Source organism: Anabas testudineus, chromosome 15 (genome assembly GCF_900324465.2).
Source record: "Anabas testudineus chromosome 15, fAnaTes1.2, whole genome shotgun sequence".
NCBI classification, from domain to species: domain Eukaryota; kingdom Metazoa; phylum Chordata; class Actinopteri; order Anabantiformes; family Anabantidae; genus Anabas; species Anabas testudineus.
The window spans coordinates 21713064-21734272 of record NC_046624.1 but is presented as its reverse complement, the minus strand read 5'-3'; the positions used below and the strand labels follow the sequence as shown (position 1 = coordinate 21734272).

The window sequence follows — 21209 nt, the reverse complement described above, 5'->3', positions numbered from 1 at the left end:
TCTCACGTCCCAGTGGCCATGATGAATGTCCTCAGCTCTGCACACTGCTACTGATGATCCCACAGCCAAATATCTTTAGCGCATGGACTAGACAGCTACATGTTAGCATGAGAATCACTATCTTTTTGTCAACAAAGCCAACGGCCTAGCTAGAATTTTGTTCAGCCTGATTGTTTCTACTGGATCTGCAGGTGTTAGTCCATGGTGCAATACAAAAGCTGCAAGGTATATATATATATATATATATATATATATATATATATATATATATATATATATATATATATATATATATATATATATATATATATATATATATATATATATATATATATATATATATATATAAAATTGAAGCAGCTAAGAGAGTTGTTAACCAATATTACTTCTTCTTTTAACGGAACATCTGCTCTGACCACATCAGTTTGCCAACTGCTGGTATAGTAGCAGCTAACGCAGCAAAGAAAGTTATAAATGGAGGAAATGTAGCTAGCTAACTAGCTAAGTTATTCATGTAATATCATCAAAGTAAATATTACAGTTAAAATAATAAACAATTTCTTGTAAAGTGCTTTCTAAAACTTGTTTTATATGTGTTACTTGTTGGCTAATCAAGCTGTGAGGAAATGTCAATTTAACATAGCTCAGAAGCTAACTTCACTAGCAATACATTTCTGAAGATAATGAATAAAAACAGCTTCCAACCAGTATAACTTAACCCATAGGAACCCAGACACGATTTTACTGAAAGGAAACTGGTGCCGGACAAAAAACAAACCAAATGGACCATAATGTGTTGTTGAAGCCAGATCAAGAGTAAGAGTAAATGACTCCCTAATTACACCTGGATGAAAACACAGACTCCACTTGAAAAAGCAAAAGTTGGTCCAGCACAACAAGACATCCAGTTCTCCATGTAGCATTCTACGCAGCCTGACAGGACACGCTTCATATAAAAAAATCAAAAACAAAGTGTTGGCGACCCCTGTGTCCTCCGGGTTCTTATGGGTTAAATAGTTTTCATATTCTATGTCCATTCAGTGTAGCTAATGAGCTAAGTACACCTAGCTAATACTGCTAATATAATTTAGTCATCTAATCTATGATCTCATCTAATCAGCTACAACACAGAGCTACAGTTGATGTTTTGTAGCCAGATTTATTCATTTAGAATCTAATTTAAAGTTAATGATTACAATCAGCAGCTGTTACTAGTTTTTAGGCCCAAATTGCTGAATTGCTCTGTTGTGAAAATCAGGTACTGACAAACTAGTTTAGAACAGCAGCTAACGCAGCTATTAGAAGCTAACACTGCATTCACATCATCGGACAAATGAACATGGTGTTATGACAGCTGATGGTGAAATAATGAAAAATGACTTTAATGACACATTAATGTTATATTAATGCTAATGTTTGCATTCGCCTGATGACGGAACATTTAATCCAGTGTGGAATATTTAAGTGGCACATAAAGGCTGAAATCACTTTCTGGTTACTGTATAGAGTGCTACCATGGTTTAGTGGCGTCCAGGTGTTGAGTCTGTAAACTTGTCCCCAGACCGTCCACTTCCACAGTAGGACGAAAAAGTAGTATACATGATGTGTAAAGTTGATGTGTAAGTCTTAATTTACTGAATATATTATGTAGGGAGCAGCGAATGAGTGAAAAGGGAGTGCGTGAAATTCTCGACTGACTTGAACGCAGCTTGTATTAACATGAGAGTAAAGTACAAAGTGAACGTGCAGACAGACTGGATCTTAGTGCTTAATGCTGGGACACAGACAACTTCAAACTGAGCAGATATCAGCGCAGAAATAAAGTCTGGTTCAACTCTGCTGATGAAGTAATATCAAGGCAGAATGAAGCTATGAAACAGCTCCACTCATATTACTGAAAAATGGACTTTTGTTTCTTTCAAGACAAATAATAAGCGTCTAAAATGTTGGAAACAAGAAACAGGAGTCAAACCACCGACCCTGTGGTAAATAGAATTAATACAATGTGTTTTTTCCACCAAGTTCATGGGTTCCTGCTGGTCATGGGTTTAACAAACTGAAGAATGGTTGGACACAGCGCCACCACGAGGCTCGTTACAACAAGCTTTTAAATACTGGAAGGGAAAATTGAGAAAGATGAATAATAAATGGATGAAAAGGATGAGGAAGAATATGAAAAGACAAAGGTGAGGGAATAAAAATAGTGAAGATGAAAAGACGAACAGACGCAGAACAGAAACGAAGGAGGAGTAATTCAAGAAAAGTGCAGAGTGCTGGAACTGGACCTTGTGTGAAACGAGCTGCAGGTCGACGTTTCTAAAGTAGATGAAGAAGAATCATTAAAGATTCAGCAGCTCACATGGAAAAAGATCTATTTATACCAGGACACACACACACTTTCATTTGTGACGTGCTGCTCTCTGCTCAACATCAAATATTAAACACACACCACACACATATCAGCGCTGGTTTGTAACGTCATAAAACTGAATTATTCAACATCAGACCGAAGATAAAAGAAGGCGCTGCGTTTCTATGTTGCTATGACTGTGGGATTTTACAGTCACAAAATAAAATTAGGTTTTAAATAATTCAGCTGCAGTTAAGGGCCATTCTGCAGTTTTTCCTTGTTTTATTCACCCTCAGACACTCTGTGGGTCCGTTAAAGTAAAGTTCTACTGTGAAATAATTTTAATAATAAACATATTTATCTAACAGTGTCTCCCTGGTAGAGGATGCTGCTTTTCACCTCTTCCTGGGCCCCACAGTGGAACACAGCAACATCAGCACAGACAGTTGTTGTTTCACTTTAGTTTCTTGCAGTTTTATATGTACTCTATTGTGATGAGATGTCACTGCAGCAGCGTATTCAAATAGCTCATGTTGGACCAGCACCAGTTACTGAATTAAAAAATCACAGAGGCCTAATTAAGAGTGGGACAAGTCCAGAGGCTTCAGAAGGTCAGACTCAACAGTAGACAACTCAAACACAACTGGGGAACGTGCTGCAGAAGATGTGATCATGTGATGCAGTGAAAGGCTCCTGAAGCTCATGATGAGACTGATGTCATTCAGTTTTATTAGCTGCTGACATTTAAATACAGTGTCATTATATGGATCAATAAAGGGAAGCTAACATCATCTGTTCAGTTTTCTGTGTCCCAACATGCACTTTGTCAGCTTTCATATCCCACAATGCACCAGCAGGAATCATAGTATCATGTCAGTCAGCGTCTGTCTGTGATTGGTGCTCGTCTTCACCGCCGCTCTCATTAAAATCAATGAGAGTGTTTTCATTTCAACTTTGTGAATTAAAAATAAAAACACTAGAACTGCAACTGTTAAAAATTCACCGATTCATTATGACAATAAAAACTATTGATCGAGCAGCCGACACTGATCACAGACTGAAGCTTTAATACAAACCGAGCTCAAACATTTTAACACTGTAAATCAATAAACTCAGTTCAGTGCTCATCAATACTTGATCAATATTTGATCACTTCCAGTGAAACAAACTGTCATGTCTGCAGAGAAAAGAAAACCCATCAGACTTCATAAGACTCAGTACAGTCTGCTTAACCTGCAGACAGTCAATCAGTCAACCAACCAACCAGTCAACCAACCAGTCAGTCAGTGGTCCGTGGTGAGAATCACAATCGGAGAGCTGTGATGAGACATTCAAAGACCGACACCGACCTCAGAGACAAACAAACCAGAAACTACACTTAATGTATGGAGGCTTGATAGTGTCAGAAACATTCAAACCATAAATAAATTAGAGCCACTTCACTGTAAAAACAGAAAACCAAACTGATGCCAAAAAACAACAAATCAACTCAAATCCAAACACAAAAAGTAAATCTTTTTAAAACTGATTAAAACGACAAAAAACTAAAGTCGATTCCAGGTGGGAGCGGAGGAGAAGCTCTGCCTCCAGCCCCACCCCTGCAGGTACAGTCAGACTGGGTCAAAGGTCAAATGTCTGCCATGCCCCAATCAACCAATCAGGTGACTAAATTAACACTTCACAACAGAAAAACAATGATTAGCAGAAAAATTAAAGCCTGACCTATGGCAGGTGCAGCATTGCGCTCGCAACCTTCCCGAGACAGAGAGAGTAATAGGCACTGAGAGAGTGTGTGTTGATTCAGGTGTATCTCACCTGTTCTCCTCAAAATAATAGTTCCTGGTGAGGAAACAAGGCAAATATGTCCATCCGTGTTTTAGATTTTATTATTTTTTAAATTTCTATAAATGTTTAAAGTTTTTTTTTTCTACTATGACAAAAAAACAACAACACGCACGCACACACGCACGCACACACACACACGCACACACACACACGCACGCACGCACGCACGCACGCACGCACACACGCTAGACCGACACCTGGTTTCTATTATTGGTTCTAATACTGTTCGCTCACAATTTAACTCAGTCTTGTTTTTAATCAGCTGTCCTTGAACTTCTGGACATTTGGGTTATGGTTTCAGCAGAACTCCTATCAAAGTTAATTATTGGGCATCAGTAAAAACAGACTGTGGCCAAAAGTATATCACCTTTCACCAACCAAACTCTAAAATTTTCTGAGCATTTTAACAAACTAATTTATGAATTTCACAGTTTATTACTGTGTCAAAAGTTAACTCTGTAATTCTGGGGGAGGAAAAAACTAAAGACTAGCTAAAGTTCCAGCGTCACCGATTTCCAGTCTCTGACCATGTTGAAGCAGCATACTGACGTACTGATGTTCTTGTGTCAAACTAAACATGGGCACTAACCTGCAGCTTGTACTTTTCATAAAAAGGGGAATGCACTGAAAAAATGAAAAAGACCAAACGCTTATTTCAGGTGAGATCCTGAATGGAGTGGTGAGATTAACCGGAGTGCATAGGAAAACTGAGGTAAAGTAATGGAGCTAAGTTCAGGTAGCTGCTATCAGTCTTAAAAAATAAACTGGTTTAAATAATAAATCACATTCATTATCTGGTCTACACTCGTTAAGTGTGTGCCAGCCTTAAAAAGAACAGTTTCTTTAAAAAAAATCTGGTTCTGCATTCAGAGAAGGTGTTGAGACAGAGAAGAAACCCCCCCTGAACATTTGTTAGCTTGTCTTTTAACAACTGCTGAATACACTACAAAATACATATCTGAATATGTGCAGTCCCTCGCTCTCCAGGAGTGTTTACATTGATTTATTAATGTAATGTCAGATAATACACGTCTTTCCTTCGTTTTCCCGTTTCTGGACCTCACCTAAACTTTTCATTTAACCAACAACAGCAGTTCAGATGGATTCAGATGAATTAAGAGAGTTTCTGATCTCATTTGCTAATAATTATTATTAAGTTCAACAATGTAAACAGTCGATAATCAGGTTATCAGTTTTGGAGCCGGCTGATTCTCGTTCTGTACTTATGTCTCTTTACTGTGAGACCGGCTGGTCGGTCCAACACACACACACACACGCACACATGCTCTAATATGGCTATATCCTGGATGGGTGTGACCTCTGACGGACAGGTCAGTTACCATGGAGACAGCACAGCGTGTGTGTGAGTGGGGGGGGGGTCAGTCGAGCAACGTGCCCTGCTCCTGAGCTCGGGTCAAACTGTCTTTGCGGTGCAGGTGGTGGACCCCCATCCTCTTCGGGCTCTTCTGGGGCCGCTGCAGGGGGGCGGCGCCAAGAGCGTGGTCAAAGTCCAGGAGGCGGGGTGAGATGACGGGCAGGTCATGGGGGAGGACGTCTCTCTCCTCGGCCGAGCTCCCCCCCCCCTCATCCACTAACTCCTCTCTATGGGTGTCAGCGGGGCTCGTTGCCACGGTGACTGCAGTGTCCCCGCTGCCTCCATCGTCCTCCAGGTCCATCAGGAGCCGCTCCCCCTCCCCCACAGAACCATCTGCCCCATAGCGCCCCCTCCTGCTGGAGCGCGGCTCCGTGTCTGTGTCCGTGTCGAGGCTGGAGCCGCGGCTCGGCGTCCAGCTCCTCGCAGACGACCCCTCCTCGCCGTCCGAGTACGTTGCACGACGGCGGTCGGAGGAGGCGCCGGTAACCCCGGGCCCCGCCGCCTGCCTCCTCCTCTGCAGCTCCTGAGCCGACTGACTGCTGAAGGAGGTTCGGTGAACCACTGAGCCGTCGCTGGTCGGAGCCGTCTTCTCCACAAACATCCGCTGCCAGTTGGCCAGCAGGTCCTCCTCCGAGCTGCCGGAGCTCGCCAGGACGCTGGGGGCCTGCGGAGCAAAGATCACAGACATTTGTGGCTCCTGTTCATCGGATTCTAATTTTTTCACGGCTGGGGGTGGGGGGCTACAATGAACAATAAATATCAAGATTTTATCTGCGTTCGAGCGAACATTACTAGTCCAAAGTCAGTTTTTTATTTGTATTATTTCAAAATTGTACATTAATACTGAAGACGTCCAAACGATGAAAGAACAAAAGTGGAATGTTGTGGTATATAAAAAAGTGGTGAACAACCCAGAATATGTTTTATATTTTTTTAGATTTTAAAAATGTTTTGTGAACTTTTCCGTTCACAGACATATCAAAGTTAATTGGTGACATTATGTGCATTAGATCATCAGCTGCTTCTACAGCTACTGTACAAACCTTTATTAGGTAGGAAACACTGAGGGAAGAGAAAACTCCATCATCACATCATCAAATGAGTTAATCTGAAAACTGTTCTCTGGTCATTGGTTCTAACCTCTGTGACCGGGCAGTTCCTGAAAGTGAGGTTCCCACTGTGAAGCCCAGAGGAGGAACTGTGATGGTGTTGGTGACTTAGTCGCACCCTTAACCATCATGGCTGACACAGTATTATCCCATCTGGTTCAGACAAAGTGGAACCATTATCAGCTTTCCAACAGGACAATGACCAAACAGACCTCTAGGTTTTGTAGAAACTATTTGTCCAAGAAGGAGAGTGATGAGTGCTGCATCAGATGAACTGATCTTCACAATCACCTGATCTGAATCAAACTGAGATGGTTTGGGATGAGTTGGACCAGACAGTAAAGGACAAGTAGCCAACAACTACACAACACCTCTGGGACTCCTTCAAGATTGTTGTTGGAAAACCATGTGACGACCTTGAGTCTGACTGAGAGAAGCTGCTTTCAAAGCAAACGGCGGCTTCTGTGAAAACATATTGCATAATCCCTGCTGCGGCTCACCTGTGGCGGGCTGCTGAAGGGGCTGGACTGACTGGACAGCGGCTCGCTGGTGGTGTCCCTCTGTGACGGTGGCGTGTGCTGGGTGATGCCGCCCCCCCCGCCCGAGGAGGAAGATGGTGCAGGGCTCCCCGGGGCCAGACGCTCATCGTCGCTCTGCACCAGGCTGAGGGAAATGGCCTGCCGTGTGGCGTAGGTGCAGTTGGGCAGTGGCGAGTTTTTAGGGATCTTCACTTTGTCGTCCGACGAGAACTCGATCACTTTGCGGCCGGGATACAGGGGGTGGGGGGGCAGTGGCATCGGGTATGGGTTCAGCTTTTCGAAGGATGGGGCCCCTCCCGCTTCCTCATCCAGGCTGCTCTGGCTGCGACAGGAGCCATTCTGCTGAGACGCCTCTCGGCCGGTGTTCTCCCTGCCCTCTGCCCCCGCTGGGCCAGTCATGTCCACGTGCACAAAGACGTCCTCTGCGACGGGCCGGCCACAGCTGCTAGACTGTGCCGAGTTCAAGACCAGAGGCTCAGGTTTCTCCAGGACCCGGGCAATGACAGAGGTGGGCACAACATCAGCAGGAGTCAGACTGAGGGTGTCGGAGTCCTGCAAGCCGGGTCCACGATCCGGCAGGCTGCTCTTCATGTGTTTATTCAGCATGTCCTGCAGCTCGTAGGGCAGCTGCAGAAACACAGGTAAAGTTTCCTGTAACAGCGAAGCAGAAACTGTGGCCCCTGTTACACCGACTGCACGGATTCACCACAGCAATAAATCATCATCATCGGCTGCAGTTTAACATTTTATCACAATTAAAACACTTGTTTCCAGTTTCATCAGACATTTATCTGACGGATTCTGGTTCCCACTAAGTAATAAGCTGAATTAGTAAAAAGTAATTAAAAAGGTACTTACATCAGCGAACTTGTGGTTCCTGAAATGCGACTTGTTACATTTGAGCAGCTGAACAGCTAGATTACAGTCCTGCCTGTAACGTTCCTGTGCAGACACACACAGATTTTACATCGTTACTGTAACAATAGAATTATTTTTATTATTATTTCTGGAGACAGAAGTTCAAATACAGGGTTATATATTCGTCACTTCAGCAGCAGCAGCAGCAGAGACGGATCAAACACTACACTACCCATGAGCCCCAGCTGGAGTTTGTGTTTTACATGTTGCTGTGGAGACAGGAGGTGGTCACCATCTGCTGCAGGACGGGGACGTGGTTACCATGGTAACCACAGAGATTGGAAAGGACCTCCAGTTTCACAGTGAGAGAAATTCCTGTGTTCTTTGTGTGTCTGGTTCAGAAAGTAAAGACACAGCTGAACGGTACCGTTTGATCTGTTAACTCATCAGGTCAAACAGGTTTTGTATCCAGCTTAGTCTCTAATAGTACAGCATCACTAATAGAACCACATTACTGTAGTTTGGACTTCTCCTATTTTTATCATGTTCAACAGCAGCAGAATATACAGTGTCTACAGTATGTGCAAGATAAGCACTATTATGGACATAATGTGAAGATGAGTGTGTGTTATTTGATTTGTATTCTCAGCAGAAACTATAAACATTATTTACAAGTTAATAAGTGCAAAGTGCAACTGGTGCTCGACGCCCTCCTCCTCTGCCCTTTTTCTTTTCTCACAGATGGATCTTTACATCGTGTGTCTTCTCTGCTGTGTTTAATTCATGTCATACCAACCTCACAAACCAGTTATTTTAAGTTAAAAAGCAGATGAAAACGATAGCAGGTAGTCAACAATCTGCAGTAAAATAAAAAGGAATAATACCTCACGGACCGTGATGCTACCTCACGTATCAGTGTATTTTTACTCACATTGAGCTCCTCCAGTCGGTCTATGGTGTTTTTGGCGTCCAGCAGTTTGTTGGTGAGCTCCACGATCTCCTGGTCCATCGTCTTTTTGTCCCTCTCTACCTTTCGTAGCTGGGATTTGAGGGGCAGACAGACTGTATTAGAGCACCAACTGTCAATCACAGCCGAGACAGCGAATCAGAAGCCAGAGGTGAGCGGGCCTTCAGCAGATTAAGTACATTCAGATCATGTGGGAATAAATTTTAAAATAGATATAAACAAATAATAAAATAAATTATAGACAAATAAACTTGCTCATTGCTCATTACATATATGCCATGTTTGTAGTTTTTGGTTAGAGTTAACTAATTAAACATGAAAATGTATCTATCGTCTAAACACTTTTCCCAGATAATTTGAATGCTGCATTAGCTAGCAGCACTTCACAGAGGCATTATGAGATGTAGCAGTGCAGTGAAGATCAATAAGATCTTGATGGAAACTGAAAGCAGAAATATTATCGTTCCTCCCAGAGCACTGAAAAAAAGAAAAGAAAATTGGCTAGCAGCTAACACTAGCTAACAGAGCTAGCGTTATGTCGTCATCGATTTCAATAACACATCTTTGCTGCAGCCTGAACATGGCAGGGTCCAACACAGGAGGAGTTACAGGTCACAGCCAAATCAAACGGGTTAATCATGTTAACTGCTAACAATCTGATATTAGCTGTAAGATGTCGTTGCTACAAGTTAACAGAAATACAGTATTTCACAGAATGTTCATGTTATTGGATGATTTATTATGTGCAGTGGAAAATTTCTTCCATAAGCGAGGAAAGAGAAAACATCTGAATGCTTAAAGAAGAAGTTATTCCTGCAGCAGAATTTCGTTTGTTTGTTTGAAGAAGACAACTGAGGAAGAGGATGGAGAAATATTGGATGTGATGGCGGAGGAAGGATGGAGAGAAAGTAGGGTAGAGAAGAATGAAAAATGAGACGCAACTGCATGAACCCATGTCTGACTGACGGCAGCCTGATGGAGATGAAGGTGATGAAGATGAGTCAGTCCATCAGAAAGCAGCGTGAGAAAAGAGAAGAAAAAGAAAGAAAAGATGAAGAATAACGTCAATGACAAAACAGACAAACAAACTTCATCAAAGCTACTGAACCAAAGTAAGTTTGCACTTTTGTTTAAAATAAAACAAATCTACAAAATAAAAGTCACTTTTATTTGTCATTAAGATCACACATATTGTTTATGCTGTCACATTTGATAAAGAAAAAGGGGAAAACGTCATATTTAGAAATGTAACATAAAATTTCTCACTTGAAAAATGAAAAATCTATTATTTGAAGAGTTAAATTAAAGTGCCCATTATATACATACATATATTTATACTAGCAGCTGGTTAGTGTAGTGGTATCATCGCTGCCTCCTATGTGGGAGACTGGGGTTCAAATCCCAGCAGTGGCCTACCTCCAGTAAGTTGTTTTTTTAGGCAACACCTCCTCACCACCTCTCCTTGTACCTTGTACTGACTTGTAAGTCGCTTTGGATAAAAGCGTCTGCTAAATGTAAATACAAATTCCATGTTTTGGTCATTTTGGTACATTTATATGACTGCCGGTAGCCTTTTTGTAGAAAACCAGTCCCTGAGTGGTACATTCAAAGTTTGCACTGAAAATATGTGGTGTGTGTGTGTGTGTAAAGTTCCAACTAGTTTGTTGATGCTGGAATGAAGTTTAAAGATCTGACTGTGACTGTCTCTGACCTAAACCTGGGTCTCATTCAAAGTTTGAATCCGTGTTACGGTTGGGGGTTATCATTGATGTCCAACTGACCTTCACGGAACACATCACCACAGTCTCTAGGTCGTGTAGATATGCCCTTCCCAACATCAGAAAGTTCAGACCCTACCTGACTGCTGATGGGTTTACCGGCATCCACGACCAAACCTCTACAGATGATCAAAAATGCAGCAGCACACCTCATTTTCAATCAACCAAAAAGGTCTCATGTCACACCGCTCTTCAGATCTTTGCATTGGCTTCCTGTGGCTGCAAGGATAAAGTTCAAAGCTCTGTCTCTTGCCTACAGAGTGGTTAACTCTACAGCTCCATCTTACCTCAACTCAATCATTCAGGTCTACATCCCCTCCCGCACAACGACATGTTGTGAAACTATAAAACAATTTTTATGGCAGTGGTGGATTGTGTAGCGGTAAAGTATCATGTTTACCCGACAGTGTTAGAACTTAGTGCAGCTCAGCTGTGTCTGCTGCGACCACTGAATCTCTGTGACCCTGCTGCTGAGTCTTTGTAACTGTAGTGTTTTGTTTTTTTTTCCATTCCTGGTTCACAAAAGTCACAGACAAGTCTGCAAACGGGGAGTGGGTGGGGATCAAGGTGGTGGGAAAAGCGCTCGCGCACATCTTTAAACGGACCACTAACTAAAATCTACACGTTTTTTCAGAATGACAGTACAGACACATTTTGGGCCCCAATAGGGCATAAAATGGGCACTTTAATGTATACTGCAGCTTGTTGTTGACACATTTTTGAACAAAATTTTAAATCTGAAGAGAAAAAGCTGAAAAACTGAATATCTACAGTAAAACAGAAATATATCTAAATAAAAATTAATTAAAAAAGAAGCTACAAGACCGTTAAAAAGGTTGTACATTTAGATGAATATTAAACTTAATCTGACCTGCATATTAAGGCCAGGCTTAGTCCCAATGACAAACCGTAATCTGGACGCGGCTTCCGTTTCCGCTTCTTGGAGGACGCGCGTGTTTTTTCGTCTGAGAGCAACAGCGGGATTTTTAAACTCTACACAACATTTCTTCTACATTTCTACAACTCAGGTACGTTTAAGATGACTAATATTCAGCTTGTTCAGTGTGTAGAGTGCAGGATGTTTAGACCGTCTTCCTCCGTCGTTAGCGACAATTTTACCTGTGACAGGTGTGTGCTAGTTACCACTCTGACGGAGAAGATAACAGCGTTAGAGGAGCGCATCCAGACTTTAGAGAGGGTTAGAGAGAGTGAGAGTAGTCTTATTTCTGTAGCGGACAGTCTGGGTGCCGCGGGCGGAGATAGCCAGTCCCCGACTCCGGCATTAGAGCCCTCACAGCGGGGCGAGTGGGTGACGACTCGGCGGCATACTCGCGCAGCCAAAGCTAAGGCTAAGGCTAAAGCTAGCCCACCGGAGCACACCTCCCCCGCGCTTCACGTGTCCAACAGGTTTGCCCCTCTCAGTGATTCACCCGCTGAGAAACCTGGAAGAACTCTGGTTATAGGAGACTCGATCATGAGACACGTGAAATTAGCCAGATCTTTAGGGGCTCCAGCGGCTGTGGTCAGGTGTATCCCGGGGGCCAGGGTACCGGACATTGAAGGCAATCTTAGGGCCTTAGGACAGCATAGATTTTCTAAGATAGTGGTACATGCTGGAGCTAACGATATACGCCTTCGTCAGTCTGAGGTTACCAAGAATAACTTTAAAGAGGTGTTTAAATTAGCGAAGGCGATGTCCGAAGTGGTAATCTTCTCTGGCCCCCTCCCAATGAGACGAGGTGACATAACCTACAGCAGGTTATGGTCGCTGAACCGCTGGATGTCCAGGTGGTGCTCCGAAAACAACGTGGGCTTCATAGATAATTGGAGTACCTTTGAGGGCAAACCTGGCCTGTTAGGGCGGGACGGTGTCCATCCCACTCGGGAAGGTGCTGCTCTCATTTCTTGCAGTATAGCTCATAGTCTAAGATCAGGCCTAGTTAGTCGCTGACTACCCAGAGTCCAGGCCAGGGAGCGGACAAACAGGCTAAACCAAGTGTCTGCTAGCTGCACAGAGTCGTCACTCAGGGTTCAACATATTGAGACTGTGTCTGTTCCTCGAGCTAAACAAAAAGCTAGAAAAACCCAAAAAATATGTTTTAATAATTTAATTAACATACAGACCTCAAATTCAGAGCACAATGATTGTGCAGCCAGCACCTCTGATCTGAAGTTAGGATTGTTAAATATTAGATCTCTTACATCTAAAGCGCTTACTGTTAATGAAACTATCACAGATCAGCAGTTTGATATACTCTGTTTAACAGAAACCTGGATTAAACAGGACGAGTATGTAGCTTTAAATGAAGCAACTCCTCCTGGATACAGCTACATTCACCAGCCTCGTCTGACTGGTAGAGGAGGAGGTGTCGCAGTTATTTATAATGATAAACTGACTATCGTACAAAAGCATGTACACAAATTTAAAGCTTTTGAATGTCTTTATAGTAACATAACAAGTATAGATACAAATATAAAGTCTGCTCAGCCGATCCCGCTAATTATCATTTACAGACCCCCAGGGCCGTACTCTGAATTTCTTTGTGAATTTTCAGATTTCCTTTCTAACCTAGTTGTTTCTGTAGACAAAGCGTTAATTGCTGGAGATTTTAATATTCACTTTGAGAATCCAGAAGACCCTCTGAGAACAGCATTTATGTCCATATTGGACTCGCTAGGAGTAGATCAGTGTGTAGTAGGACCCACTCATAAAGCGGGTCACACCTTAGATTTAATAATATCATTCGGTTTAAGTATAAGAAATTTACTTACGCTCCCACTGTCTGAAGTTATCTCAGACCACTATCTTGTTTCAACTACAGTGTGTCATATTAACAATGTATACTCAGCGCCGCGCTATCGCATTAAACGTACATTTACATCAACTACCGCACAGAGCTTTATTAGTAATCTCCCAGAGTTATCAACTTTGATTGGATCACCGTCTGACACCACAGAACTAGACCAGGCGACTGAATATCTAGAGTCGTCATTACGTTATACCTTAGATAATGTAGCTCCAGTTAAAAGAAAAGTCATCAGAGATAAGAAACCTGCTCCCTGGTATAACGATGACACGCGCGTCTTAAAACAGACTACTCGAAAGTTAGAACTTAATGGCGCCAAACTAAATTGTCAGTATTCCAGATAGCGTGGAAGGAGAGCATCCTGAACTATAAAAAAGCTCTTAGTGCAGCTAGATCAACGTATCTCTCCACTCTTATAGAAAACAACAAAAATAACCCTAGATTTTTATTTAATACAGTAGCCAAATTAACTAGAAAGAAAACTACTGCAGATATCTCCACAGCAACGTTGTGCAGTAGTGAGGACTTCATGAACTTTTTCAATAACAAAATTGTAAATATAAGGCAGAAAATTCAAGCTTTAAAACCAGACAATTTAGTTGACGCAGGTGACGAGCTAACCTCAGCAGATCAGTACCTAGATTACTTTACTCCTCTTGAAGAGAATGAACTAATTTCACTCATCTCTTCTGCAAAATCTTCAACCTGTACATTGGACCTTATACCGACACACTTTCTAAAACAGATAGTGCCAGAAATAATAGAACCCCTGCTGACAACCATAAATTCCTCACTCAGCTGTGGGTATGTCCCAAAGTGTTTTAAATTAGCAGTTATTAAACCGCTAATCAAGAAACCTGATCTCGACCCTTGTCAGCTGTCCAATTACAGGCCGATATCAAACCTCCCCTTTATCTCTAAGATTCTCGAAAAGATAGTAGCTGGGCAGCTATCCTCGTATCTTCATAGAAATAACATACATGAACTCTATCAGTCAGGATTTAGGCCTCATCACAGCACAGAGACGGCACTTGTTAAAGTAGTAAATGACCTCCTATTGGCTTCTGATCAGGGTAGTGTCTCTATGCTTGTGCTACTCGATCTCAGTGCAGCTTTCAACACCATTGACCATAGTATTCTCCTTCACAGACTAGAAAATGTTGTTGGAATTAGGGGAACGGCCCTCTCCTGGCTTAGGTCCTATTTGACTGATCGTTATCAGTATGTAGATCTAAATGGCGATTACTCCACATGCTCTCCAGTGGAGTTTGGTGTTCCACAGGGTTCAGTTTTAGGCCCCCTGCTTTTTTCCCTCTACATGCTTCCTCTGGGCAACATTATCCGTAAACGTGGTATTAACTTTCATTGTTATGCTGACGACACACAGTTATATGTTTCATCAAAACCAGATGAGATCAAACTGCTTAATAAAGTTGATCAATGTGTAAAGGATATACGAGACTGGATGCTAATTAACTTCCTTCTGCTAAATCCTGATAAGACAGAAGTACTAGTTATAGGATCATCTGCAGCTAGAAGCAAGATGTTAGACCACACCGTAACTCTAGATGGCCTTTCTGTTACATCTAGTGCAACAGTCAAAGACCTTGGTGTGATTCTAGATTCCAGTCTTTCATTTGAAGCTCATGTAGATAATATCACCAGGACAGCTTTCTTTCACCTCAGAAATATTGCCAAGATAAGGAATATTTTGTCACTAAATGATGCAGAAAAATTAGTCCATGCTTTCATCACCTCTAGGTTGGACTACTGTAATGCCTTACTGTCTGGCTGTTCAACCAGGTGCATAAACAAGCTTCAGTTAGTTCAGAATGCAGCAGCGAGAGTCCTCACTCGAACCAGAAGATACGATCACATCACGCCTATCTTATCTACACTTCATTGGCTCCCCGTGAAATTTCGCATTGATTTTAAAATACTACTTTTGACATTTAAATCATTAAATGGTCTTGCGCCGCAGTATCTGAGTGAACTGCTAGTGTCTTATGATCCACCACGCCTACTTCGCGCAAAGGATGCTGGCTGCCTGTCAGTACCTCGTATCATAAAAACTACAGCTGGGGGCAGAGCTTTTTCTTACAAAGCCCCAAAGTTATGGAATAGCCTTCCAAATAGCGTTCGGGACTCAGACACAGTCTCAGTGTTTAAGTCTAGGCTGAAAACCTATTTATTTAGTCAAGCATTTGAGTAAATAGATCTGGGAAGGATTCATGGACGTAGAGCATTATGGTGAACTGGTATGTTTAGATGCTGTCTTCCCAACTCTCACTGATCACTCGGGTTTGTTGATGGTGAAGTGTTTGGTTGCTCTACATCCCAGTGCGCCCTCATGTCTGTGTTTCCTTCTGAACCCACCCTTTTAGTTAGGCTGTCATAATTAGTCCTGCCGGAGTCCCTGCTGCACTACACTAAAAATACATTCACCTCAAACTTTTTCTGACTGTGAATACAACTAACTGCAATCTCTCCTCTTCTCTCTCTTTCCCTCTCCCTCTCTCTTTTCCCTCTTTCTGTCTCTCTGTCGAGCTACACGTCATTCCACCCTTTGCCCTCTGGACCTGTCTGACTCGTCCTGATGCCCAACTTCTGGCTGGAGATCTCGTCGCCTGGATCCACCGTTTGCCCTATGGGATGCGTTTGGAGACTGGATTGGTCACAAGCTACTATGATGTCGGTCCCGGCCTTGGCGGACGTCGGAAGCTGTTTCTTGGAGGTCTCGACTCAACGCTCGATAGTCAAGGAATAGAATAAGTCTGCTCCATATTAACTTAAAAGACATTAACTGTTATACTGGACTGCTGCCTACACAGCATGTAATCACCCATATGAGGATGGGTTCCCTGTTGAGTCTGGTTCCTCTCAAGGTTTCTTCCTGTTGCCTTCTCAGGGAGTTTTTCCTTGCCACTGTCGCCCTCAGCTTGCTCATCAGGGACAATCAGATTATTATGACTCATACACATACACTGTTCATGTACTGCTCTTTGGTTGTGTAAAGCTGCTTTGTGACAATGTCAATTGTAAAAAGCGCTCTGCAAATAAAATTGAATTGAATTGAATTAATCTGCAGCTTTCCTCTCTATAATTCATCTTACGCAAACTCTTCTTTAATTAAGAATTTAATTTTTATTTAAAGAAATATTTAGTAATAATTTTAAAGGTTACAAAACAAACAGTTTAACTGTTCCAAAAGTGAAGATTACAGTAGTATTTGAAATATGTAGGGCAAATATAGGTACTTTGATGTGTGAAGTATTTTATTAGCGGAAATATCCAAAAATGTTAAATGTTTGGTAAATGGTTTCTCAGACAATATTTCTAGTAAATATCAACAGTTTCAGTAATTTCTAATTTGGTTATATTTTTAATTGATCGCTGTGACCTCCAACCTCCAGTTCTGTTACCCATGGCATCCACCCAGCTGTCAGTCAACAACTCTTTTGCACAGTGAATCAATAAACAGCCTTAGAGTGAGTTTTCATTTAGTCATTGATTAGTTAGTGGCCGAGTGGGATCAATGAGCTACACACACACACCATTCACTCACTATTAATGAAGTACACAAAGGAGGGTTCGGACCAATCAGCAGATTCGTTACAAAACAGAAACGATGACAAAGGACATTAAACTGAAGATAATAAACGTACACAAAAGTATCATCTATAATCAATTAGTGACTGTGGTGTGGGTACCTGCAGCCACGTTGTAAAGAAAATCTTAAATTTGGTCAAGGCGAGGAAGATAAAAAGTTACCAGGGCGTGAAGTTTCTCCTCCAGATCCTGATTGGTTCTCTGAGATGCTGTGTAGCTGTTCTGGAGTCTGCAGAGATATAGGAGAATGTGTTTTAAAGCTTTCACTGAAACAACATGCGTTTATTACAATGGATCCGAAAGTGAGACACAAACACTTGACCCACTGTCACGCTGTTCTTCCCCCAGTCACAGCTGAGTCATAGTGAACCTATTCAATAGCCTTGTCCCAGAAGGAATGCAACTCAAATATGTACAATTCTTATTTAATTATTACTATTATGACAAAATCGTTGCTGAGTCATAGTTGCATTATGACCTCTGTGTTAGGTGGTTACATGATGGTGGAACAAACTCACTGTAAAGTGGCTTTGGACAAAACCCAAAACACAGATGAGCTGTAGCCCAGTCTCCATGAAGTCACAGCCCAGTTACAGCAGAGTCATAGCAGTGTTATACTGCAGTAGAGTCATAGCAGTGTTATACTGCAGTAGAGTCATAGCAGTGTTATACTGCAGCAGAGTCTTAGCAGCCTCATTAAACGGAGACTTGCCGAATTCCTGCCTCATTTACATGCAGACATACATTTTCACGGCAGTGAAATAAAATACATAGAACATAAAATTAAACTTCAGCAGGATCGGAGTTGCTGAGGACGTTCAAAAATACTGGTACCAACACTTAATCTGTAATGGTTCATTTTAGCAAAACCAGTGTCACACTTGACTTCAGGAAGACGTTTTAGCTTTATTAGATAATAAACTGAGAATTGACAATAACAATGAATTGAACCAGCAAAGTCCTACACAGTCAATACGTCCCCCGGCTGCTTTAGGATCTCCAATACAATCCAGGTGAAGTCATCACACTCTGACCTCGTCTCTCTACTGTCCATGTGATTCACTCATGCAGCTGTGTTTTGGGGCTGCTGCACACAGAAGCTCCACCAGAACATGCTCACTTTTTATATGTTTAAAACACGTTACTGCACGTTCATAGCAACGAGCAACAACCTTTTTACAGTGGACACATGGTGACGGTGAAGAGCTCAAGTTCAAGTTGTGCTGCTTTAATGATCTAGTCTGATTCTCTGATTCTGATTGCTTCACAAGGATTTGTTGGTTTCTGTTGGTAAGGTTTTCACTTCATGATTTCTTGTGTGATTGGTGCTGTGTGAATCGACTGAACTGATCCAGTCCAGAATTCCTACTCTGCTGATGAATGACGAGGCATTTTTTCCATACGGTCTGCATCTCACCTATATCTGACTCTGTATTCAAGCACCAGGTCTCTAATCCACATTCAGTCCTTACCTGCGGAACTTGTCCCTCATTTTGTCCAGGTCGTCTCTGGTGCGGCTGAGCTCTGCCTCCATGTAGCGACGGTTGCCGTCGAATTCGGCCTCCATGGCCTCCATCCTGTGGGAGGAGAGAGAAAGGCGGTGCCGCAGGTCCTCATTCTGTTGTTGGAGGATTCTGGGTAACGGGAGGAGGAGAGGCCACTGATCAGTTTTTGATCAGGTTTTTGATGCAGTTTATCGATGTGAAGATTTGAGTGAAAACACCGAGACGTCATCTTCGGTGTGAACTAGATCTAATAAAACCATCAGAGCAGAACTGGTCTTCAGACCTCAGGAAGTAAACTTGAAAGTTTTTATTTTCTGCTGTTTATTTTCTGATTATGATAAAATCTAACTTTTGATTTTTATCTCACACTAAACAATTTCTGATCAAACTACAGTCAACATAAAACAAAGAGGAAGCACAGTTCATTAAACTTATATTACCAATCAATCAATATTAATGACGATTATCCACGTTAACCTCCCACCACAACGTGACCTCGTTAGGACAAAGTAAAGAATAAACAAGACTCTCACCTGATCCTGTCGGCGTCTGATAAAGCCTCCTGCAACACGACATAAAAATCATATTTTACCAGAAAAGCTTTTTATGTTTTCATGCTGCATGACTGCGTATCAACAATCTCACGATCAATAATCACAGACTCATGATTAATGACCGACATCGGGAAGTTTGTTTATCAAAATAAATACATGGAAATTATTTGTAAAAACAGGAAACACTAAGCGTAACTCATGTCCAACTTACATACACGAGTGGCCAGAATATTAGGAACGCCTGTGAAAATCTCAGCCCAGCTCAGTGATCGATCGTGACAGTTCATCACAGCCTGACTGGACTTTAAAAAGCTTTCCAAGACCATGTTCCTCTCTTTTATTGTTTTCCAGGACGTTTCCAGGACTGCAAAGCCACTCTCCAGGTTTTCCATGTCAATCTCCCAGCATGCAGCAGGGTTTTACAGGACAGATCCTCTCAGGTCTCTGATTGATCATCCATTAAATCAATAAATGAGCTACAGCTAAAAGGCCGTTCCGCTCTGACGAAGATTTTCTCTGCACACTTTATTTCCCCAACTGTCATTAATGGTAATCGATACGTGGAGCCTGTAGAAATTAAAAGCCTGTGCTGAACTGCATCAAGACAAACAAACCCGTGTACAATTGCATTCTGGATATTTCAGGTTCTGGTTGTACAAGTCAGTAGCTGCTGTTTTGGTTCCTGGTTCCAGACTATAGTCTTACGCTTACAAGCTAGGAAAACTTAAACTGACAGATTTTTGGATGGGGTCTGGTGACAATATCTAGTATTCATTTATTGAAAGTGCCATTAACAATGATACTAAACGATGTCTGGTTGTGTTTATTCATAAACATTACATACATTCAGCTAAATGACTTCACTTTAAACCTTAGATCCTTTAGCATTTTTTGCAGCTGGCTTACAAATTTTATATTTCCGAATCAGGACCTTAATTGACTTTTCCTCAACCTCAACTTAAATCTACGGAGTTTTGAATAGAGTTTAGTGCTGATAAAGAAGTGTCTCAAACAGCTTAAATTCCTCTGTATTTCTGCTGTACAAAATAAGATCTTCAGTTTCTGACAAATTAAGGATCACATCACAGATTAGAGGGCAGGTATTTGATAATTCTGCTTTTAAAACATTTGCTTGATTTTCTGCTGACTAACAAGCAGCAAATTTAAGATTCTGAACCAAACTTTGGTTCATCGTACCTGCAGCTGATATTTCACTAGTTCAATCTCTTCATGTCTAAGCTTTCACGTTAAACAAATGGTGACAAAGACCATCTATTTTTTGAACCTGCAAGGGGTGGGGGGGTGAGGGGGACAGTAAGAATGGAGGAAGAGGGTGAGGATGAAGGCTGACCCCCTCCCTTGACCTACCTTGATGTGAGACAGAAACGACAGATTAGAAACAGGAGGTCTGTGTTTGTGTCTCCAAGGTTCTTCCATCTCCTGAACCTCGATCTTTGCTCCTCTACTCCCCCCAAAAGTCTCCTCTTTTGTTCCCCCCATCTCTGTGATGTCACCCTGCTGCCTCAGGGTCTCCAGCCCTGTGCCTCTCTCTTGCAGGAGCTGGTACAAGCTGCAGGGCTGCTGCAGGGCCGCCACCCAGTTGTCCCAGCGCCGGGAACGTTCTACACCCTCGGGCTGCTGCTTGCTGTGGGCGGGGCTGCGGCATCTGCGCCGGGGGACAGGGATTCCTCGCTCTTGAGGAGTCGACCTGCCAAGCAACGTGAGGTGGGCCGGGCTCAGAACCCTACAGGTGATCTCATCCAGAAAGTTCGAGAAGCGGACCTTCTCCTCCAGCACCTGCATCCTCAAGTTCCAGTCAGTCCTGCTGGGTGAGGATGGTGCCGAGGAACGGCGCGAGCTCGGTGCCCGCTGCTCTGCACGTTCCAGAGACTGAGTGGGCTGGTGGCGGGTGG

General features: G+C 42.4%; 1 protein-coding gene across 3 annotated transcripts in view; it reads right to left on the bottom strand.

Moving 5' to 3' along the window:
* Nucleotides 1-3056: 3056 nt before the first annotated feature.
* tjap1 (tight junction associated protein 1 (peripheral)) overlaps nt 3057-21209 on the bottom strand; it is a 31401-nt gene continuing 13248 nt past the window's right edge. For all 3 annotated transcript variants that reach the window (XM_026353901.1, XM_026353900.1, XM_026353902.1), the window contains exons 5-11: nt 19276-19304; nt 18710-18871; nt 17400-17466; nt 9008-9115; nt 8077-8160; nt 7180-7845; nt 3057-6234 (exon numbers count right to left, since the gene is read on the bottom strand). In XM_026353901.1, the coding sequence (XP_026209686.1) occupies nt 5575-6234; nt 7180-7845; nt 8077-8160; nt 9008-9115; nt 17400-17466; nt 18710-18871; nt 19276-19304 (1776 nt within the window). In that variant the 3' untranslated portion in view covers nt 3057-5574. The remainder of the gene's footprint in view (nt 6235-7179; nt 7846-8076; nt 8161-9007; nt 9116-17399; nt 17467-18709; nt 18872-19275; nt 19305-21209) is intronic.